The sequence below is a fragment of the Phyllobates terribilis genome, unplaced genomic scaffold, assembly GCF_046119375.1.
Source record: "Phyllobates terribilis strain yellow unplaced genomic scaffold, ASM4611937v1 Scaffold_3__8_contigs__length_932513732, whole genome shotgun sequence".
Taxonomy (NCBI): Eukaryota; Metazoa; Chordata; class Amphibia; order Anura; family Dendrobatidae; genus Phyllobates; species Phyllobates terribilis.
Window position 1 is genome coordinate 203263717 of NW_027362763.1, and position 24217 is coordinate 203287933.

The 24217-nt window shown below is 42.2% G+C and overlaps 1 protein-coding gene across 7 annotated transcripts in view; it reads right to left on the minus strand.

Moving 5' to 3' along the window:
* Positions 1–5391: 5391 nt before the first annotated feature.
* KIF1A (kinesin family member 1A) overlaps positions 5392–24217 on the minus strand; it is a 229126-nt gene continuing 210300 nt past the window's right edge. For all 7 annotated transcript variants that reach the window (XM_073674513.1, XM_073674511.1, XM_073674514.1 and 4 more), the window contains 4 exons: positions 23239–23376; positions 17891–18083; positions 14412–14530; positions 5392–13573 (listed from right to left, as the gene is read on the minus strand). In XM_073674513.1, the coding sequence (XP_073530614.1) occupies positions 13531–13573; positions 14412–14530; positions 17891–18083; positions 23239–23376 (493 nt within the window). In that variant the 3' untranslated portion in view covers positions 5392–13530. The remainder of the gene's footprint in view (positions 13574–14411; positions 14531–17890; positions 18084–23238; positions 23377–24217) is intronic.

Genomic DNA, 24217 nt, shown 5'->3' on the forward strand with positions numbered 1-24217 from the left:
TGTTGTTCCGCGTGCTAACACTTGCTTCAGCCCTCAGGTCCCGCTGCCTGTCTACAGTCCTGCCCGCCAGTCTGTCTTCAGTCCAGTCCGCCAGTCTGTCTACAGTCCTGGATTACCTGGAAGCACCTGCCAGTTACCTGCCGTGCCCGCCGGCCTGCTTACCTGGAGCACCTGTCTGTTATCTGTTGTGCCAGCCAGCCTACCTGGAGCACCTGCCTGTAACCTGCCGTGCCCGCCAGCCTGCCTACCCGGAGCACCTGTCTGGCTATCTGCCAAACCAGCCTGCTTATCTACCCGGACCATCCGTCTGCCTTCCTGCCGTGCTCATTCGCTGTACCGGTCCGGTCAGTTCCTGCCATCTGACCCGTGGGAGTCACCTGCTCTCACACAAGGTCGGTCCCAGAGTGGCACCTGGTCCACCTGCCCGGTCCCTCCCTGGTTGACGGAGTCGATTAAGCCGCCGTGCGACCTTGGTCAGGCTGAGTAGGCACTTAGTCACGCCCCTCTGGTCCCTCCTTGCACCGAAGCACAGAGGTTCCACCACCCAGACCCTTAACAGTGACACATTGTTGGAATCAGGGCCTCTGCCCCTACAATATGCTGCTCTCAGATGGGGTAGCAAAATCCGGTGACAGATTCCCTTTAAAAAGTGGAAGCACTTTCACAAATGACGCGCCCCCTGGGCCAGTGCTGTTTGGGGATTACCCGGAGCCGGATCAGATGGGGGTTGTAGTCTCCGAGTGGCGGCGACCCGGTCCGTGCCCACGGTGTCAAACTCAGTGTGTGGCAGTCTTTACAGATGTTGTTAAAGGTCCTTAGTGTCGACTACGCCACCCGTTGATTTGCGGCCACAAGGCCGCCGCTGCAGCAGGGTCCGCTGAGGCTGTTGGTATGTGTGCAGCTGTGGTAGTATAACCCCCAACGGGAGGGGTATTAGCCTCAGGGGGTCAGATGTAGAGGATGGTGGTTGTGAAGGTGCAGGATGAATCAGCAAGAAGACTCAGAGTCGGGCTGTGCAGTTCAGGGGTTTTTACTTACGGGTGTTCTTATGGTCACTCTGGCCTGAAGCGACCACCCGAGCCGTGCTGCGTCCACCAGGTCCTGGACTCGGCCAACCCCCAAGTAATTCTGGAGCGTGGTCCTGAGCTCCCTTTCTGACTTTCCCTCTCTTCTGGCCGTTCTCACTAGGGATCCACTTATGTCCGGCTCCCTCGGGTCTCTTGGTGGGTACACCTCTTCTGGGTTCCCTGACCCTATCCTTGGTATGCCTTCCTAGTGGATTTAGTGAGGGTCGTGGCAGATCCTGCCCACGACCTCCGGTCTCTGGCTAAGGTGTGCTTTTCTCTCTGCCAGCTTGGGATCCGGTACCCTGGGTGCCAACCCTTCACCCTGCTGTTTGTATTCTGGGGTCTTGGGGTTCCTTCTTCTTCTCTCTGGGTCCTTCTGACTCCTCTCTCTCTCTCTGACTTGGCCTTGGAGCTGGGCCCAGCCGGAACCACAACTCCCTGTCAGCCCTTCTGGATGAGCTTCTCTGCTCTGCTCCTCTGACTCACTCTACAAAAGACCCTGTCCTAAGATGGTGCCCACCTTATATACTCCCTCTATGTGTGAGCTCAGGTGACCAGCACCCAATGAGCTCCTAGCCTTACCCAGACTGCTCCCCCTATCTGCCCCTACACTACTGGGATGTTCCACCCCCCTCCCACTCCAGCCAGGGACAGACACTATCGTACCTGCACATATATTGGTGGGAGTACCGTCGATCTGTCCCCCGGAAATGGGATGTATGTAGTGCATGCAGCTATCTGAGCTCAGTTCCACACTCCATCCTTACCCGGGAGTGGAATACCACACCTCTGGTTTGAGGCGTAATACCCCTGTAGCAGCCGAGCCCTCAGGGTGCTACACAAACACCTGGATCCAATGCATCCATTATTAACTCTTCACTCCATGTTTCTTCAGATGGTCACATGTAATCTGTCAGTCTTTATTGAATAGATTTTCACTATTCGGAATGATCCATCTTCCTGGGTCAGTACACTTTTGTGGATTGGATGCCTCTTCTATTGAGACCAAGTGGACAGTTCTTCCTTTCAATGTCTCCGATGTCTTCTGAGTGTTCGACTCTCAGTTTCTACCAAGGGTCAAGATTGTGTTTCTCTTCTTTTTGTGCCTTCTTCAGACTGTATTTTGCAGGGTTGGGTTTCTCATCTAATCGCATACAGACTATGTAATCTGGAAATAGAGATCTATGGGTTTATGATGTGAACAGGGCCTTATTTTAGAGGAAGCTGACAGAGGCTGAAGCACACAAAGACCCTGGAGATGAAGGAGGGTTAATCCCTGAGTTCAAGTACATAGAGAAATCAAAGCACATTGTGAAGAGAGGTAAGCGATCACTCGTCAGCAGAGGTATGCAATCACTCATCAGCAGAGGTATGCAATCACTCGTCAGCAGAGGTAAGCAATCACTCGTCAGCAGAAGTAAGCAATCACTCGTCAGCAAAGGTAAGCAATAACTCGTCAGCAGAGGTATGCAATCACTCGTCAGCAGAGGTATGCAATCACTCGTCAGCAGAGGTAAGCAATCACTCGTCTGCAGAGGCATGCAATCACTCGTCAACAGAGGTAAGCAATCACTCGTCAGAAGAGGTAAGCAATCACTTGTCAGCAGAGGTATGCAATCACTTGTCTGCAGAGGTAAGCAATCACTCGTCAGCAGAGGCAAGCAATAACTCGTCAGCAGAGGTAAGCAATAACTCGTCAGCAGAGGTATGCAATCACTCGTCAGCAGAGGTATGCAATCACTCGTCAGCAGAGGTAAGCAATCACTCGTCTGCAGAGTTAAGCAATCACTCGTCTGCAGAGGTAAGCAATCACTCGTCAGCAGAGGTATGCAATCACTCGTCAGCAGAGGTATGCAATCACTCGTCAGCAGAGGTAAGCAATCACTCGTCAGCAGAGGTATGCAATCACTCGTCAGCAGAGGTAAGCAATCACTCGCTAGCAGAGGCAAGCAATCACTCGTCAGCAGAGGTAAGCAATAACTCGTCTGCAGAGGTAAGCAATCACTCGTCTGCAGAGGTAAGCAATCACTCGTCTGCAGAGGTAAGCAATCACTCGTCAGCAGAGGTATGCAATCACTCCGTCCTCAGCATCAGTGTCTGTCAACAGAAGAGCTGTAATAGGATAAAGCAGTACAGGGATTGAAGCTGCACTTCTATATAAGTAGTGAAGACAGCAGCATTCAAAACACAGAGACCTCACATGCAGTATGTGTTACCTAGAGGCACATGCTCACATTGGAAATGTCTGAATCTTGGAGCAAAATACAATTCAAACATTAACGGGTCTAAAAATGAATAAGGAATGAAGACTGCTGAAGAGAACTACCTGAGAACAACTACTGCGTAATAGGGATGAGCAAAAGTTCCCGTTCTGGTACTTGACCCGAACTTTATTCAAAACTTCGGTTCCGGTACCAGAACTGTACCCGAATTCGAAGCTGAATCAGTCCGAGGAAAAAATTGCAGCATGCACTATTTGTCTTCAATATTCGTATCGGACTCCATTGAAAGCATTGGACTGTACTTGGATGACAATAGAGTGCAGTCCGATTTTCACGGACACACTGAATGGAGAATTTAGAGAGTCTGATCAGAGTGTGACTAGCATCATTTGGACCAATTTTCTTGGATGAGAGAAAAACAGTCGTGTGACCCTAGCCTAAGGCCACGTTCACACATTGAGTATTTGGTAAGTTTTTTACCTCAGTATCTGTAAGCCAAAACCAGGAGTGGGTGATAAATACAGAAGTGGTGACGTGTTTCTATTATACTTTTCCTCTGATTGTTCCACTCCTGGTTTTGGCTTACAAATACTGATGTGAACGTGTGAATATGGCCTAACAGTAAGGCTAACAAAACCCCTCAAAGGAACTGATTAGGAGACTAAATTAGGGCACAGAAAATGATTTGTTGATGGATTGAGGGGCCATGTTTCTAGGGGAGAACCATGTACTACTGCACATCTCAATGTCAGGAATCATTTTTGTGAGACTTGTTCATTACAGCCAATCCATTCTCCTCCAGGGAAAATGCTATTGTCCACGGTGTCTGGTGTTGAGTTATTTTCCTACCTTTGATGATAATAAACCTGAATGCTTTGGCAATTTGAGTGTGCAAGGGGAGATCAGAAGAGATAGCAGTATGAGTGTTTAGCATTCATATCATGGTGGCAAAATCGGAACCAAAGCTAGGTCACCATTGGTGGTGCACATTCTACGGTAATCCACAGACATGGGTCAGAATCATTTTCAATCAGTCACAGAAGCTGGATGGTACACACCATCTTGAAGGTTGGAATCGGAACAGAAATATTAACAATGAGAAACAATTTGGAATTAATTTCTACTGATGTAGCAGAAAGCCACTGCGACTTCTATGAGGTCACTTCGGACATGCCCTACATTCGTGCCGCATGCTAACCTAAGCCATTAGACATTATCTGCTGTCTAGTTTCTTTGAGTGAATGGAAATTGTTATGACCTGTGAGAAGATGAGGACATAGATTCAGTGATTTATTCAGCTAAGGGAAGGATTTTTTCTTTTTCACTCTGAGCAATTGGCATCCGCCTTATAGTGATTCTTTTTTTTTTTTTTTGTCTTCTGGATCAACACTATAAGATTAGAGGTTAGACTTAAATGGTCACTGTACTTTTCAGAAAGTTAATTTCTCTCCCCAAAATATCACTACAAAGTGCAAGCCACTGTGTGTCTCCCTTCTGTGTAACTCTAGAGCTACTCTGCCTGTTGTCAAGTATAATCCATCTCAAGTTGCAGAGACAACTGCATACAGACATAACAGAGAGTCAGACTTTCAGGTGAGGCAAGTGATTGGACAATACTTGCTGAGAAATGAGTTAGGCCACGGCCCCACTATCAGTATTTGGTCAGTATTTATTCTCAGGAGTGGGAGCCAAAACCAGGAGTGGGTGATAAATGCAGAATTGGTGACTTGTTTCTATTATACCTTTCCTCTGATTGTTCCACTCCTCATTTTGGCTCCTACTCCTGAGAAAAAATACTGACCGAATACTGACCAAATACTGATAGTGGGGCTGTTGTCTTAAAGGAAGTTCCTGAACCTTTAGTACTGACAGAATGCTACTGAAGAGAAAATGCCCAATCAAAAAGTGTGGATGGAAAGTTACACAACAAGGGAACCGGGACAGTTCCTGGACAATATTACACCTATTGTGGAGGGTGAGAACAGCCAGACCATGCTTTTCTACAATTTTTGTGTAAAAGGACAACTACGTTTTAATTGACTTATCTTCTTTTTCAAACTTATTATAAAACTAAAGTAAAAAAAAAGACAAAAAATCATGAATTGCATAAATGTCACATTTATTAATGCAGTATTTATTTCAGAGCTTGGCAACCCTAGATTTCTAATCCTTTCTTGGCCAGAAACCAGGTAAAATTCCTAGTAGAACTTTCTGAAAGTGAAAGGATTAGAAGAATCAAAAAGCCCCAATTTGTACAATCCTGCACCCCAAGCATTACACATCATAGTTACAAGACAGATAACAAGGCCAGTGGTGGTTACTACAGTGACAGGGCTGAGCAAAATGTGCAAGACAGTGAGGGGCTATTATACATAGAAAGCCCAAGATGGGAAAAAAGACTTTGGAGAGAAGAACTTTTTAAAACATTTTGTTCAAATATTTATTTTTCATACTTTGAATGATCTATATCCATGAATTATACGATTTTTTTTAAAGAATTATTTGGCCCAAAACACATTAAGTTCCAGTGGTTACAGTACCATCGAACGTAGCAGTACTAACACAATGAGGCACTCGGGGGTGCAGTTATGTTACACAGTTCTTATTGTCCTATAACATATACATATTTCTCATATACTGAGTGCTGACAGGTTATTTAATGGTGCTCACTGTTAGACACTTTACACTGTATATTGTGAAGTATTCTATACATGATGATAAGCCATGCACTGTACAATGATTAAAACCAAATGAGCATGTGAAAGGCAAATCCTACCAGAATACATACAGTTCAAGGCGACTCCTGCTCTTTCCCATTGCCACATACAGTAGGGGATATAGTGGCAGTGCACAGACAGGATTTTTTTGGTACTAAATGCCGATGGAATTTTAAAGACGTTTTCCACTACTTGGCCAACCCCTTCTAAATCCCTATGTCCCCCCCTCACAGGAGGAAAAACTGGCTCTCCCGGAGATCCCTTGACATTGTTATGTCACGCAATCCCTGTGGCTAGTCAGCGCTGGCTTCACTCCTTCAGACAAATCAAGACTTCCAGAGGAAGTGAGAGCTGCGGCTGCTCTCTCACCTCCCCCGGATGTCAGAGAGGAGAGTGAAGCTAGTGTTGATTGGCCCGAAGTATTGTGATCCCAGGGAGAGCCAGTGCTGACACCGCTGGAACGGTACCAACACCAGAGGGGAGTATAAGTGTTATTGTTCTACTGGGATGAAACATAGAGATTCAGAAGGGGTTGTCCAAGTAGTAGACTACCCCTTTAACCAAATGGAATTAAAGGGAACCTGTCAAAATGATTCTATTAACCTAATGATCAATGTATAGGTAATAAAACAACAATAAAAATGATACTGGTTTTGTAGTAATCCGATGCAAAATCAAGCTTTGAAGCCACAAGCAGAATAGCCTGGAAGTACGTAGGGGGCGTGTCAATCCACGCAGAGTACATGGCCACGCCCCCTGCACTTCCAGGCTAATTTGCAGGTGGTTTCATAGCTTCATTTTTCAGCGCTAACACATCAGATTACTACAAGACAATTATTATTTTTTTTTATTATTGTTATATAGGCTATATTAGTTTGATTAGTAAAATCGCCCTGGCAGATTCCCTTTAATAGCCTCTTAACTGCCATGAAGTAATTAATATCTATGCACCAAAACTGGAGTACACTCTAATATTGTAACATTAATTAGCATTCTAAAACTCTGGCAGATAGGAGCCATTACATCTCCGACTTTGAGCTGTGACTACTAATCTCAGAATGAATTCAGTGCATTGCAATGTACTTTGAGAAAGATATCTTATAAATCCATGATGTGGATATTGCTAGAATCATTGCTTTTATCACCCACAAATGTACATCATAGAGTTTTGTCATTTTCATAACTAGATTTTTAGAGACGTTGTAGGCATTAAATTGTTGACAGGTTTTATATAAATATTTTTTATTCCATTACTTCTTGGGGTCGTCCTCTAGAATTAGAAAAATTAGTCTGTATATTATGTTTCATAAAATAGTTTTATGTTAGTTTTTGGGCATTATCTGGTATTGGAGTTTAGCCTGGTTTACTTGATGTTGCAATACCAGGCCTAAGTCGTACACACAGATTGTGCTGTCTGCGGAAAAAAAAATAAGATCCATCTTTTTCTGGAAAACCCCTTTGACTCCAACACCCACTCTTCCATTTTTCTTTACATAAAATAATGCAAAACCATTCCTTTGTAAATATTTTCCCTTGCGGCCACTTTAGGGATCTATTTAATTTTGATCAAATAAAGGTGGTGGATATATTTCTCAGATAATAGATAGAACTGATACATGGCTATAACAACCTCCTATTAAAAATAATATTTTTATTTTTTAAAGAGAACCTCCCACCTCTAGTGACATGTTGGTTTTAAGAAATAATTGTTTTCTCCATAAGATACCAATTCTGAAGGATCTATTCTCAGGACTCTGTGATGTGCCATTCCTCTGTTATTCCCATTAGAAATGTTTGAATAAATTGACAACGGGGAGTTACCATTCTCCATAATAAGAGGTGTGTCTGACACTGTCAGCACTGATTGGTCGGTCTTAGAATGTGTAAGGTCACACCCCCAACTGGTAACACCAAGTTGGAAATTTATTTATACATCTCTCATAGGAATAACAGAGGAACAACTCACTATAGTAAAGATGAGTGAACTGAACTGTAAAATTCGGGTAGAGTTCTGCTACCCGAACCGAACTTTGGATTCAAGTTCAATCGGGTACCAGAACCCAAACTTCCACAGGTCAGCTCCTCCCTACACTATAGTAAATCAAGAAAAGTATTTACTAAGATAGACATGTCTGGAGAGGAGACAGAACATATTAAATGTCCACAGTTACCATCCAATTATTGTTTTCCTAGAAAATCAATCGGTTAGAATGTAGCACTTCAAGAGATACCGAATGAAAACATCAATGCTTTCCACACATTCAGCTGTATTTTAGTATCTAATTCATTAAAACGATATTGTCAAGGATAACATGAAACAAGGTATATAGAAAACAGTTCTAAATAGCATTGATAGTAATTGTCTAGATGGAAGTTGGAGCCACCAAAGATCTTTGAAGAGTCATGCAATGTGCCCTGTACAATAATTGTAGAACTGATCTGATTGGGAATTTCATGACAATTTTTAAAAATATTAATTGAATATCAATCTGAATCATTGGTAGGAATTTAATGGCTATCCAGTTATACTGGGTGACAGGTATTTTTGATTGCATTAGCTTGAAAGATAATATCACATTCCGGATAATGGAGCCTAACCTGAAAGGAAAAGAAACACCTGGGGTGGGAATACTATTTGCGCAGCTGCACAGGGGCCCAGGAGGTAAGGGGGCCATTATCACCTCCAAAGTAGGTGGACTTGTGCATTATGAGGAGCTATTGGACTGCAAAGGGCCCATATATTGTTCTTGCACAAGGCCCCCCAGTGTCTGTGTCCGCTCCTGAGTACAAATGTTTACGTAAATTGATAACCATTTTTTCTTGCCATAGGGCATCTTACAATCTTATACTATCAGTGTTGATTGGACAGTGTCAGGCTTTGTATAAGCACACACCTCCATCTAGTAACGCCAAAATGTCAATTTACATTTTTAGGAGGCATAATGGAGGAACAGCACGATGCAGTTTTAAGAAAAGATGCTCCAGAATTTGTATTTTATAAAAAAAAATGTACAAGTTTTTACTAAATTAGATTGGTCAGGAATTTAGGCAGCTCCTCTTTAAAGATCTGTGACAATGCTTATGAATTGTTTGTAGACGGGCTGAACTGCGCAATGTCCAATGCTGCAAGAAGAGGCAGCTTGGCCCTTGCGGTATCAGAAGTGATCCAGAGATCCGGCCAGCTTCAGAGCAGCGCTTGCAGTCTTTATAGCAAAGAAAGTGCAAGTGCGCTCTACTTGACTAGGAAACTGGCCACCTCTGATAGACAGCAGAGTTGGTCGGCAAATTAGCAAATAGCATTAAACTATAGAATTAAATTTACATCTGTTCTTGAGAATGGAGAGGATTTATAATAAGAAGCAAATTGGAGATTTGTTGCTTTTTCCAAGGACTTTTCTATTTTCTCTATTTATGATGGTAATAAAACCCCTTTTAACAGATATCCCAATTATTATAAAATATTATTGGATCTGGACAAAGCTTTATTCATATACTTTCATCACAGGAAGATCTTTAATGCAAAATGTTATGTACAGTATATTGTGTGGGAATATATGTAATAGTAAATCCACCCCCCCCCAAAAAAAAAAAATTCTATCATATAGTCATAAGATCCACCATACTGTACTGACACGGTGTAATAAATAACATTTACTGAACATGTAAACCATGACATGTATAAAACACGTCTCACATACAACGTTATATTATACAACAGGTGATCAGAATATTATTTGCCAATCATACACACAATATAACATAACCGGTCATTTCAATTTATTTTCTGTACTTTTCATTTGTTCCATTTAAGGCAGATTAACAAGCGTAAATGTATCCGCTACAACTGTGAATGAGGCGTTCCACAGTAGATAGAAAAGCCAGAAATCGACGTACTATATAGGTAGGGGACCGGAACTCATTTAGAGAGTGAAGGAAGTGATTTGGAAAGTATTGTTGTTCTTACTGATATACAATTAAAATGAAAAGTGAATATGCACAATTGGGTTATAATCCAATGACAAGCTATACTGCATATATACATTCTTCCACTACTGAGCTATACGTAGAGATATAGTCATGTGCAACAATATCAAGTGAGTATGAAGGATAATATGACACCTCCTTCAGACCCGGCCAAGATGTTTTCATATGTGTTAGGTTTAGAAGGCTCTATTATACGGTCCGTATAGGGAACGCAATATCCGAACTGACCGAAGGTCTCCTGACTTCAACGTACGGAATCACTTCTGCCTATGCGGCTGTAAGTTCGGGTCAGGAGACCCACGTTCATGCCCAGCATTACTTGTGAAATACAGGCATCGATCGACGATATAGCAAGTCGATCGTTTGCTTCCATTTACACCAGCAGTATTAGGGCAACTCTTCATCCCTATAAAGTTTCACCATAGTCGGCAGCACTTGTTTACATTAGAATATTTGCCACAGACAGTGAAGTGATAATCTCTTGATCGGTCGACATATTTATACTGCCCAGTGGTAGGAAACGACCATTCATACAGCCAATTACCACCCTATGTAAATGGACCTTTCTACAATGGGGGACCTTTGGGTACTCATAGATGTTGGGTATAAAAGCGGTGCCCAAGTACCTAGGCTGCCCCGATCCTGTACCTGGCCAAAGCAATTACTGTAAATGTGTTACCATTCTGTACTGCTATTGTTTCATGTCACATAAAGTCTACAATCTTAAGGCAAAAAGATAGAGAAGATGCAGATAAAATGTTCTTTGTGTGATAAGAGCCCATTCTGATGCCTATGTGTGTCAAGGAGCAGCCTTAAAGGACTGGTGAATATGGATCCTGCCTGCTTATTCAATCACCAAAATCAGATTATCCCAGTATTCTGATCTACTGCTGATGCCGCTGTCACTGCAGTGAATAAGGAAGCTGACAAACTGGAATGGTAAGTGTTAAACCGATCAGTTTTCACATTCATTTATTTTGCAGATAAACTTCTATAGAAACATGTACAGTGACGTTTTAGTAATCCCTTGCTGGCCCGACAGATCTGACTGCTGACAGTAAACTCTAATCATTACAGCGTACACAATTCTGTATTCTACAAGGCAGGCTCCCACCGATCATTGACATGACATCAACAGAATATACAAGACGGTCATTGTTCGAAAGCAACAGGATTCTCACCCAAGCAGCAAAGCAATAGTGCATGTAGCCATTCTTCTGGGTACATTTGAGGACGATTCTTCATTGTTCTGCAGGCTGCACTTCACACGAATGTGGAAAGAGTTTTATAAACTTCATGAGATTGTTACATGTGATTCAGCGAAAACAGTAATGACGCCAATACTGACAAGTTAACTACATCAGTGGATGGGTGGACTATTAAGGTAGACCATGTAGCTGCTCTGGGGGCCATGTAAACCTTATACTAATAGGTGGTGAGAACCTGTAGAGGCCCTAAATTCAGGGAAATAATCTGAGGATTATGGAAATAAGATGAGGGCAAACAAGCACCAAGTCCTCCTATACCATGTGCTAACTATCACCCATTTGTGTTTATGGCCTACTCACTTCTAATTTTACATATATGAAATGCAGAAAGAAAGTATACACTAAGTTATGGAGAATATTAATATGGTTGCTTACCCCTCAATATAGTGATTGTTGTGAGCAATGACAAGATCTCATGCATCTTGGACTGTATCATCTATAGGTTTGCTGGCCTAAGATATACAGTTGTCCATGTTTGAGATGATCGGACTTGGTGGTCTCCAAAGCTGGTTGACTCTGAGACTATATCAAGTCCTGTCAGCTGATACAATGACAATGACATGTACCAAAGCTAACATCCAACCAAGATTGAGAGAGCTCACAACCATCGACTTGCCAAAGGTCCTAATTTAGTTTGGTACTCTCCAGTTTCTACTGGTTGGTGTATATTGTGGGTTCTTCTTGTTTCTCATTTTGTACTATCAATCAATACATATAGGTCGACATCAGGGGAAGCAGAGTGCTATGTACACTGCCCTCACATGTAAGAGCACAGGTGGTCAGTGGGCTATAAGACACGGCTTCTTATGAATTTATACTTAAAGTGCATAAGAATGGGGAAACCCTTGTAAATTAACTCTGGTTTTTACCTTTTCTTTGGCTTAAATGACCTATATTGGTGCATTCTATTTTCCAGGTCATCACCATGAGATAAAAATGTGAAAATACATAGACTGTAATGATGGATTATTGGAAATGCAATTATCTAAGCAAACTGTTTACTTAACTTTAGGTAGTGATTATCTTTTCTGAAAATCACTGACATAACCATGCATGAATATCACCAGTAGGACACTAGGCTTGTAACAATTTACAATGAAATCCAAGAATATAATGGGACTTAATCTTTTTTTTTTTTTTTTTTGCGCCAAACGATAACAGCTTCTATAATAAGCCCCTTAATTTACATAAATTATAAATGTAAGTTTAGCACATACATACAGAAAACGCATAATTATTTTCTAGTACAACATAGCATTGTATTATCCTAGCCAGCAAGGTTCTAGTATCATCTCATCATGGAGCCAAAAATTCTAAATGTTCTACTTCTTGTGCCTCTTGTGTTTTACGGGATTTATTTGTTAGGTCAACCCTGTAAGCTTGCTTCCTTATATATATCCACAGAGGATACTGATAAGCTGCAACATGTCCCTAAATGTCTGGAAGGGTGAAAATGAGGAATTTTTGTGTTGGGTGGGAATATGTACAATGCAGTGGGCAGACACGCACATATATGTATGTTTCACCTACAGTCAGGGTACGGTATGATTAGGCAAGGTGAATTTTCATGAGTAAAGAGCTTATCAATACTTATTTAATTACTACTAAGAAACCATCCTGCAGAAAGTCAGACTCATGAAATTTAGTCTAGAAATGACCTAGGTTTGCCGCGTGTAGGTGATGAAGGGTGCTGTTTGGGCATGCTTAAAGTGGGCCCCTAATTAATTCCCTTGATGGTAATTTCTTTATAACATTGCATTGCCTTTATCATGGCAGCTAGCACGAATGATAGAATTCTGCTCGCTAATTGCTTGCTAATCTTGCTCTTATGTATCATCGGGTGTCACCACATTAAAGCTGGTTTAGAGCCTACAAAATCTTGACTATTGAAATTGAAACCAGACATTGCCTAAGAGCTTTCTGAATATCGACATTGGTCTACAATGCTGCCCGCCCATGGCATAGTAAAGAGACAGGGAAAATAGAGAGTGCAGCACGTCAAGATTCCCTACACCGGATGGAGGCACCTTGAGATTCCCCAGATGTTTGATGGTAGACCTCCAGGTATGACAAGAGCTAGTTTTCAGCAGTAGCTGGAAGGTCTGAAGATACTTCCCTAGGCAATGACAGAACTGCAGATCCTCAGTGGGAACAGAAGTGAGCAGGAGCAGGGAGTATACAGGATAGGGGTTGTTGTAAGATGTAGGTATGAAGGGGAATTAATAAATGACTTAACAAGTTGATAAAAATAAGGAAGAATGCAGGTTTCCCATTAAATTCTCATTTGGGCTGTTCGGCGTCGAGACAGTTTGGACCTAAGAGAGGAGCAGAGAAACAAAGAAAAAGAAGGAAAGAACTTAGAAATGTGTTGTTTCTATTGGAAAGTCTACATTGAAGACATACAAGAATCACACACAAGAAAATAGGCTTCCATTTGATTGACCCGAAAGAGACGCTTAAAAGGATTGTCCGGCCTTAGGGTACAAGTCTGCAGTTTCTCTATGTGACTGCAGACTTGTGAATCTTCACAGTGTGTGCACTGCACGTTATGAGGATTCTCTGACACTAGGAGCTGGCAGTCATGTGACCTCAAGTATGCGATATGCATAATTCCGGCCACATTCCGACTAGACTTGCGGTGAGTGAATCTAGTCGGCATATGACCTCACATATGCAAATCACATACTTGCGGTCATGCGCCCGCTGCTCCCGGCACTGAAGAAGTCTGCAGTCACATAGAGAGACTTCAGACTTATACCCTAAGGCCAGACAACCCCTTTAAATAATTTTTACTAGGAAATAAGGGAGTCAACTTCATTTTTACCTAGTTCATAACTTCCACATCTGTATCCAGGTCATAACACATAAAACCAATCAGTACAGGGCCAAATGACAAAATATCTTGTCAGTTACTAATAAGCTGTAAAATGTATAATATGCAAAAACATCTTATTTTAAAACTTCAATTTTATCACAGCCGAAATATATTGTTTTTTTTTTATATATATTGAAAAGTGTTTTATGGTACAAAACCGCGTCCAGTCTGGGCCTCAAATTCCTCAAGATCTATGTAAAAATGTTCAGAAATGATCATCTCCATCCCTGCAAGGTAATGGCCCATCCTTCCACTTGTAATCCATCACATAGCCTCACCGAATGGAGCCAGCCAGAAGAGGGTTAAAGGCGTAGAGCCAGTCATGCATGTCCTTATCATTGCTGGCCTGCAGCAGAATGCCGCGGTGTTGTGTGCATACAGCAAAAGTATTGGGGGTCTGCAAAAGAAAGTACATCGATTGTAACCAGCATTTCAGTATATTCAGTGTACACTGGATGTAACAGTAAGACCCCATGCATGATGCAATATTTCACCTACGTGTTCTGTCCCTGATTATCATAGATATAACATGTACCCAATAAAGTCTATGGTGCTATTCACATGTCCGTATTTTTTGCAATATGTGTGTCCCCACAAAAAAAAATAATCACAGAGACGTCCATTTTTGATTGGAGTCACAGATCTAAATTACCCATACAAGGCTATTACACACTCGGACTGTTTTTTGCGTAAATGAAAAATCACAGGCATCTGAATGAGGCCTTACAGACGTGGTAAGATAGACATATCTAGATGCTTGTGCTGCATGGATGGGAAAGACGATTTCCATTAATCCCAGTTAACAGCAGGTGATGCACAAACAGTTCTACTTGCCCATTTAAATGGAGGTGTTTTAGCCCAGAAGAAGGCATGTTTGTCTGTTTAGTTGTAGGCTTGTAGCCCAAGAGAGGCATTTAGGGTAGAGCAGCTACCCATCAGAGGGAGGTCACCTTGCCGAGGTTGATAGGCACACATGAATTGGCCAATTTATGCGCTAAGAACCTTAGTTTTTTGTAAGTACTAGTTCCTGAGCAAAAATAGAGTTTAGATTTAATATTTCACTGTTAAGATGTATCTTGGCCATATGGAGTGCTGCTGTACTATTTCTTTATTTCATATATACACTGCTCAAAAAAATAAAGGGAACACTCAAATAACACATCCTAGATCTGAATGAATGAAATATTCTCATTGAATACTTTGTTCTGTACAAAGTTGAATGTGCTGACAACAAAATCACACAAAAATCATCAATGGCAATCAAATTTATTAACCAATGGAGGCCTGGATTTGGAGTCACCCCCAAAATTAAAGTGGAAAAACACACTACAGGCTGATCCAACTTTGATGTAATGTCCTTAAAACAAGTCAAAATGAGGCTCAGTATTGTGTGTGGCCTCCACGTGCCTGTATGACCTCCCTACAACGCCTGGGCATGCTCCTGATGAGGTTGCAGATGGTCTCCTGTGGGATCTCCTCCCAGACCTGGACTAAAGCATCCGCCAACTCCTGGACAGTCTGTGGTGCAATGTGACATTGGTGGATGGAGCGAGACATGATGTCCCAGATGTGCTCAATCGGCTTCAGGTCTGGGGAACGGGCGGACCAGTCCATACCTTCAATTCCTTCATCTTGCCAGACCTGCTGACACACTCCAGCCACATGAGGTCTGGCATTGTCCTGCATTAGGAAGAACCCAGGGCCAACCGCACCAGTATATGGTCTCACAAGGGGTCTGAGGATCTCATCTCGGTACTTAATGGCAGTCAGGCTACCTCTGGTGAGCACATGGGGGGCTGTGCGGCCCTCCACAGAAATGCCACCCCACACCATTACTGACCCACTGCCATACCGGTCATGCTGAAGGATGTTGCAGGCAGCGGATCGCTCTCCACAGCGTCTCCAGACTCTGTCACGTCTGTCACATGTGCTCAGTGTGAACCTGCTTTCATCTGTGAAGAGCACAAGGCGCCAGTGGCGATTTTGCCAATCCTGGTGTTCTGTGGCAAATGCAAAGCGTCCTGCACAGTGTTGGGCTGTGAGCACAACCCCCATCTGTGAATGTCGGGCACTCATACCACCCTCATGGAGTCGGTTTTTAACCGTTTGTGCAGACACATGCACATTTGTGGCCTGCTGGAGGTCATTTTGCAGGGCTCTGGCAGTGCTCCTCCTGTTCCTCCTTGCACAAAGGCGGAGGTAGCGGTCCTGCTGCTACGTTGTTGCCCTCCTACGGCCCCCTCCACGTCTCTTGGTGTACTGGCCTGTCTCCTGGTAGCGCTTCCAGCCTCTGGACACTACGCTGACAGACACAGCAAACCTTCTTGCCACAGCTCACATTGATGTGCCATCCTGGATGAGCTGCACTACCTGAGCAACTTCTGTGGGCTGTAGAGTCCGTCTCATGCTACCACGAGTGTGAAAGCACAACCAACATTCATTAGCCAGAAAGCATTGGTACTGAGATGTGGTCTGTGGTCCCCACCTGCAGAACCACTCCTTTATTGAGTGTGTCTTGATAATTGCCAATAATTTCCATCTATTGTCTATTCCATTTGCACAACAGCATGTGAAATTGATTGTCAATCAGTATTGCTTCCTAAGTGGACAGTTTGATTTCACAGAAGTTTGATTTACGTGGAGTTATATTCTGTTGTTTAAGTGTTCCCTATATTTTTTTGAGCAGTGTGTATGTATATATATATATATATATATATATATATATATATATATATATATTATATATAAATATTAATACTTGATGGTACTACACATTTTTGGAGAAAAGTCTCCCTTGCCATTACTAAGCTGATTGTGGACTCCTCGTCAGGAATGTCTCTGAACAATCAAAGGTGGCTGCCATAATTACAAAAGTTATGTTTTCGGATGTTTTGTTTTTTTTTTTAAAGCTGAGAGGGGACTTCAATAGAAAAATCATTTTTAAATTCAGTCCTGCACAGGCTGTTATAAAGCCATTCCTACACTGATAACATAGGTCATTGCTAGAGATGAGCAAATCGATTCAATGCATGTCAATTTCGTGTTGAATTTGAGGAAATTTGCTGGATTCGGCGAATTTGAAAATTTGTGATTCGATTTGTCAAAAAAATACCTGGTGGATTTTACACAAAGTAGAAGATTGTATCAGCCAGGAAAGGCTCACATGAGCTGAGGCATGGCTGAAGGGGCTTCCCCAATAATGCAAGGGGATGTCACAGCTTAGCAATAGAGATGGAAAGCCTTAAAGGGGTTGTCCGGTCTTAGGGTACAAGTCTGCAGTCACTCTATGTGATGCTTTTTATTTAAAAACAGAGTAAAAACACAACGCGTTTTGGCTGCTAACAGCCTTCCTCAGGCACCTTCCCACAGCACACCATGTTGGCTGCACCCCATTGCATCTTGGACAAACCATTCCTAGTGTTGTGCCTTAGTTAGCACAACTGGTTCAGGTGAGCACACATTGTGTTTCCCACCTAAAGATCATGTACTCCCTTACTACGCTTAGATAGCGCCACATCTCTCTCTCTCCCCATTTCCCCAAGGGAATTCCATTAATATTTTTATATTATTAAGGCTGTGTTTGCATTAATGAGCTTGAAAGAGGTTGGAGACCTCAGAATGTTACACGTCTTTTGAGGCTTTGCACTACTTGTGATTTGATTTGCTGTGAATCAAATTTTGGGGGAAAATTCAGCGAAGCTGGCAAACTCCAGTTTCCAAATATTAGCACATCTCTAATCAATACATATGAGGTTACCTTTAGCATGGCCTGTTGATCCTCGCTGTACTCCACTTGAGCCTGTGAGAGGTTAAGAATGGCTCTCTCCACTGGATCCCGATCACTGTTATAGATGTAGACATATGGACGTCTAACCACCACATACCTCTTAACCCAACCGCCTGTATGGGGTTCGAGAAAGTGTAGGTACCCCTTCTTAGAGACAATAGGGCTGTGAGAACAATGCAAGAAGAAACACTTTGTTATATCTAAAATGTGGAAGTTAAAAAAAAAATATAAAAAATTGTTAAAGCGATGTCAATAAATATTAGACGCAAGGGTGCGTTGAGCTAAAAGACTAGTGCTGTCATCCAGTCCGGTACTCCAGGGCAGTCCACAGCTTTGCAACCAGCATACCAGGCCTGATATCCTGGGCGCCTCTTGTGGTTATTAGTTCCCATGGCATCATGACATTGCATCACTAACGTCACTAACTAACCCAGGATTCTGGCTGTAAAAGTGAAGCAAAACTGGTTTGGCTGCCACGGAGGAGCAAACTGGATGACCGACCAGGGCAGTGTCCAATCTAATCTATGTCCAGACATCAGTGTTCACAAGTGTTCATATCTGTTTTCTCAGTAGAATTTTGTAACTATATTTTATTTAAGAAAGTATAAAATGAAAGTACTTTACAGGGCTGAAAAACTGCAGGTTATTTCGATTCTGCCTTTTACTCATGGTTATTTGAAACTTAATTATGAATTATTAAAGAAGCACTCCCATCAAAAATGCTATCCTCTTACAGGGAATCTGTCAGCAGGTTTTGCTATGTAATCTGAAGACAGCAGGAGACAGAGGCTGAGACACAGAATTCAGGGATGTGTCACTTGTCAAAGTGCAAAGTGATGTTGTTTACTAACGTAAAGGATTTATCATTAAGAGATTAACATTGCCAACTACACTAGTCCTGCAACGCCCCCTCCTGTGATAAGCAGCTCACTGTCTATGGACATTGTATATACAGAGCCTGGTGTGGGCGGGGTTAGCTTCCTCAGCTCTGCTTCATTCTAAATCTAAAAGCTCTGATTGTGTTAGACCCAGTAATCTAAATGATACATCGTTGGATTCAGCTTCCCTTTACCTACATCAGGCTGCTCTCAGATGAGGTAGCAAAAACCTGCAAAAAACAGATTACCTTTAATATATTGCAATCATCATATTATATAGCACTGTGTCCTAACAACTGCTCATTTTTCATTCTCTAACCAATTAATTCTTCTCTTTTCCATTAGGTCTATGAGATCACATGATTAAAAAATGACTAGCTGAATCCTTCTAAGCTCTAGGAAGAAACAGGAGGTCAGTTTTGTCTGCATAAGACATGAGTCACTGCGAAAGTCTATAACAGGGGGAGGAGGGAGAAGCTGGGTCAGTAGTTGAAGAGGGGAATGATAAATGCAGGGACAAGAGACTTCCTGTTTCTACGTAGAACAGAGAAAGGAGAAAAATTAACTTGGTAGAAGGGCAAAATGAGCAATTGTAATTACACAGCGCTATATAATATGATGATTGCAATATAACAGGATAAAAACTTTGATGGGAGGAGTGTTTTTTTAATGTCTTGGACAAATTACTATGTTTATATGGTCTCTCATAATAAAACTTGACATGCCTGTTCTACAGAACACAGTATGGCAGTTTTACTATTATAAGTGCACCTTTGATGAAAAAATGTACCAAATTTTGGTGCATTTCGATGCAGATTGTGACATTTAGTTTCATTATTATATGCTCAAAACACTGTTTGCATCCTACTCGAGAAAAATGGTTTTGCGGGGAAGGCACAAATTAGCTGTAAAAAGGTTTCACTTAAATACTTCTGGATCGCCAAAAGACTATAAATGTCCGGGCAGTCCACACTTTACCCTGCACTGACTTTCTAAAATGTCAATGTAGAGTAAGCTGCTTGCAGGAGATTGTGCAGCTGTGGGGGCGGGGAGTCAGCTGTCCAACTCAACCAGATTCCTCACAGAAATGGCAGAAATGGTTTATTACAATCTCGGCCTTCTGAATCCTTGTATACACAATGCTGAACCGGAGCTTGTGTATACAGACTAGGAAGCACTGTGTTAGGCCGGTATGCAGGAGAAGGGCTTTTTCGCGGCGTCTGGCCAGGCCCTTTCCTGCTGGTCAGTAATTGTCAGCATCTAGGTTCAGTTCTAGGGATTCTAAGTGTGGTTTCTGAGTTTCTGCTCATGTGCTGCTAAGCCAGGCCCCTTGCGGTCATGTGCCAATTAAGCCTCGCCCCTTGCGGTCATGTGCAGCTAAGCCACGCCCCATTGCTGTAATGTGCCGCTAAGCCACGCCCCCTGCTGTCTGGTACAGCGTGGTTGGTTGTCCTGGGGGCTGGGGCTGTCTCTAGTGTATTTAAGGGCTCCGTGGGCTCCGCCCCGGTGCCTAGTCTATCTCTTTCTAACCTGGAGTGAGGTCTCTGGCAGTAAATGCAGTGTGTGAGAGTCATTGTCAAGGGTTCCTGCTGAAAGCTCCCTAGTCATCCTAGCCATCAATTAGGGCTAGGGGAATGCTGTGAGCAGCACACTCTACCGTGTCAGTTCACCGGTTGGTGTCCACGCCACGGAGGCGTCCTTGCTACCGATCCAGCATTCCAGGGTCCGCCATTGTATGTGTGATCACACTGCCGCTTTTACACCCATGAGTTGGGTGCTGCCGAGATCCTCCTCCTCTTTAGGAACTTAGGTTCCAGGCCTTTCCTGGCCTGCAGCTATCTGCAGCTCTATACGCCGCCATCTAGTGCTCAGGCGTTTCATGCTGCCAAATCCTTCTTGCTCTGCACAGCGGTGTCTTGCAGTGCAGAAGTTTATTAGTTTCGTTTCTGGAGTGTTGTTAACTCCCAGCATTGTACCTTGTTTTGTTACTACTTGTGTGTGCACTTAACACACTAGTTCATTTCTTTCTCTGTGCTTAGCTGAACATTCCTCTGGACTCAGCTGCTGCAGCTCCTCTGCAGTCCGGTGGACCCCGACGTGTCCTTTAAGTTTTATTTTATTTTATTAAAGGACACGCCAGCATAACACACTGACAGTGCTTCCTCCTCTGGACCCAGTGAGAATGTGATCTATGTGGAAGCAAGAGCTGCTTGGTCCTAGGAGATCAAGTCAGCTCAGCTATGCAGCCAGAAATGAAAAGCATGTATCAATATATTAAAATGCCCCGCAGATGTCTATTAAGACATTGTATGAAATACAGTACAGACCAAAAGTTTGGACACACCTTCTCATTTAAAGATTTTTATGTATTTTCATGACTATGAAAATTGCACATTCACACTGAAGGCATCAAAACTATGAATTAACACATGTGGAATTATATACTTAACAAAAAAGTGTGAAACAACTGAAAATATGTCTTATATTCTAGGTTCTTCAAAGTAGCCACCTTTTGCTTTGATGACTGCTTTGCACACTCTTGATGAGCTTCAAGAGGTAGTCACCGGAAATGGTCTTCCAACAATCTTGAAGGAGTTCCCAGAGATGCTTAGCACTTGTTGGCCCTTTTGCCTTCACTCTGCGGTCCAGCTCACCCCAAACCATCTCGATTGGGTTCAGGTCTGGTGACTGTGGAGGCCAGGTCATCTGGCGTAGCACCCCATCACTCTTCCTCTTGGTCAAATAGCCCTTACACAGCCTGGAGGTGTGTTTGGGGTCATTGTCCTGTTGAAAAATAAATGATGGTCCAACTAAACGCAAACTGGATGGAATAGTATGCCGCTGCAAGATGCTGTGGTAGCCATGCTGGTTCAGTATGCCTTCAATTTTGAATAAATCCCCAACAGTGTCACCAGCAAAGCACCCCCACACCATCACACCTCCTCCTCCATGCTTCACGGTGGGATCCAGGCATGTAGAGTGCATCCGTTCACCTTTTCTGCTTCGCACAAAGACACGGTGGTTGGAACCAAAGATCTCAAATTTGGACTCATCAGACCAAAGCACAGATTTCCACTGGTCCATTCCTTGTGTTCTTTAGCCCAAACAAGTCTCTTCTGCTTGTTGCCTGTCCTTAGCAGTGGTTTCCTAGCAGCTATTTTACCTTGAAGGCCAGCTGCACAAAGTCTCCTCTTAACAGTTGTTGAAGAGATGTGTCGGCTGCTACAACTCTGTGTGGCATTGACCTGGTCTCTAATCTGAGCTGCTGCTAACCTGTGATTTTTGAGGCTGGTGACTTGGATAAACTTATCCTCAGAAGCAGAGGTGACTCTTGGTCTTCCTTTCCTCATGTGAGCCAGTTTCTTTGTAGCGCTTGATGGTTTTTGCAGCTGCACTTGGGGACACTTTCAAAGTTTTCCCAATTTTTCGGACTGACTGACCTTAATTTCTTAAAGTAATGATGGCCACTCGTTTTTCTTTACTTAGCTGCTTTTTTCTTGCCATAATACAAATTCTAACAGTCTATTCAGTAGGACTATCAGCTGTGTATCCACCAGATTTCTGCACAACACAACTGATAGTCCCAACCCCATTTATAAGGCAAGAAATCCCACTTATTAAACCTGACAGGGCACACCTGTGAAGTGAAAACCATTTTCGGTGACTACCTCTTGAAGCTCATCAAGAGAATGCCAAGAGTGTGCAAAGCAGTCATCAAAGCAAAAGGTGGCTACTTTGAAGAACCTAGAATATAAGACATATCTTCAGTTGTTTCACACTTTTTTGTTAAGTATATAATTCCACATGTGTTAATTCATAGTTTTGATGCCTTCAGTGTGAATGTACAATTTTCATAGTCATGAAAATACAGAAAAATCTTTAAATGAGGTGTGTCCAAACTTTTGGTCTGTACTGTATAAAAAATAAATAAAAAGTAAGGAAAAAAAAAACTAGAAAAAAAAGAAACACTGCCAGTCCAAATTGCTATTTTTAACGCTGCTCCGTCAATAATTTTTTTTTTTATTTTTTTTTTAAAGTGAAAAATAGACACGTATTTTTAATTACACTTTCCCCTGAGATCAGCAAAAAAAAGAAATACGGTATATAAATGACATACAAATTAAAACTCATTGTATCACCAAAAAAGAGGCAAAAAAGTGTTTTGAATATCTGAAGAAAATACAAGTGTATGTACGATAAAACCCCAAAATGTGATCTACCCCAGTATCTACCTCCAAAAATTAGACACACTGGCTGCCAGCGGCACTGAGGGCTTCCTTCTTCATTGACTAATGCTATCTGCCCTTTCAGAAACTTTGAGAGCAGTAGTCACACAGTTCATAAATGTTGAATTAATCACATCTCCATCTCTGTATACAGTATGTATATATTATAAATATATCAATTTTAACAGAGCCATTGGTACAGTTTCATACATACCTGACCCGTATTTCTTGTATGTCAGGAATAAACAATCTAAGAGGGGTCTTGAGTCCACCGCTGGGTGACTTCAGCAGCTCCCCTGAAGGGCTCGGAGGATCCCTCTCTGGGCTATATGTGCGGGAGAGAGGCTGGGGGCTGGAAGTTTTAGAAATGTATTGTTACATTAGGGCACTGATATTAGGAAATCTTGTATAATAAAAACTTTATATAATATTTTTGATTGCAACAAGACCTGATTAATGTGAATAATGTTCACATCAGAAACAAGCCCTTTTTATTTTCTGTGTATAAATGTTTTTAATTCTGAATATTTTTTCATCTATACATGTACATGTTATACAGCTGTTAAAGTTGCTAGTCTAAGATAATATAGCTTTTTAGATCGGTGGTGGTCTGACCACTGGGATCCCCACTTATCATGAAAATAAAGCACTTTTAACCCTATTAGAATAAAGCGTCAGTCTCGTTCTCGTCTGCTGCTCTATTCACTCTCTATGGAGTTGCCGGAGAAAGTCAGTAACAGTGCTCCGGCAGTCTTATAGACTCAAGCCTGTCAAGCATGTGCACTGTTGTACCATTAAGCTGATCAGTGGGGGGTCCAAATGGTCAGACCACCACCGATTTGAAAGCTATCTATTATAAATAGGTGATAACTTGTAGTAACCAAAAAAAAAAACCTTTAACCATCATTAGACATGTAGCTGGCTTGAAATTAAAAATCACATGTACTGCTTTAATATTATTCCCACCCCGAGTAAACAAGCTGGTAGAGGGTAATAAAAGTTTAATAAAGACTAATCTCAAAGCAATGGTTACATAACTGAACAAACAATATCTGAGATCGTGATTGATGTTTCTCTAAGGCTAGGTTCACATATAGTATAAATAATAACAGTATGAAGTTTAGTTTTCCTGTTCCCATGACGGACACAACAGCATCAGGTGGACCTCCTGGACTATAATGGATTCCATTTGC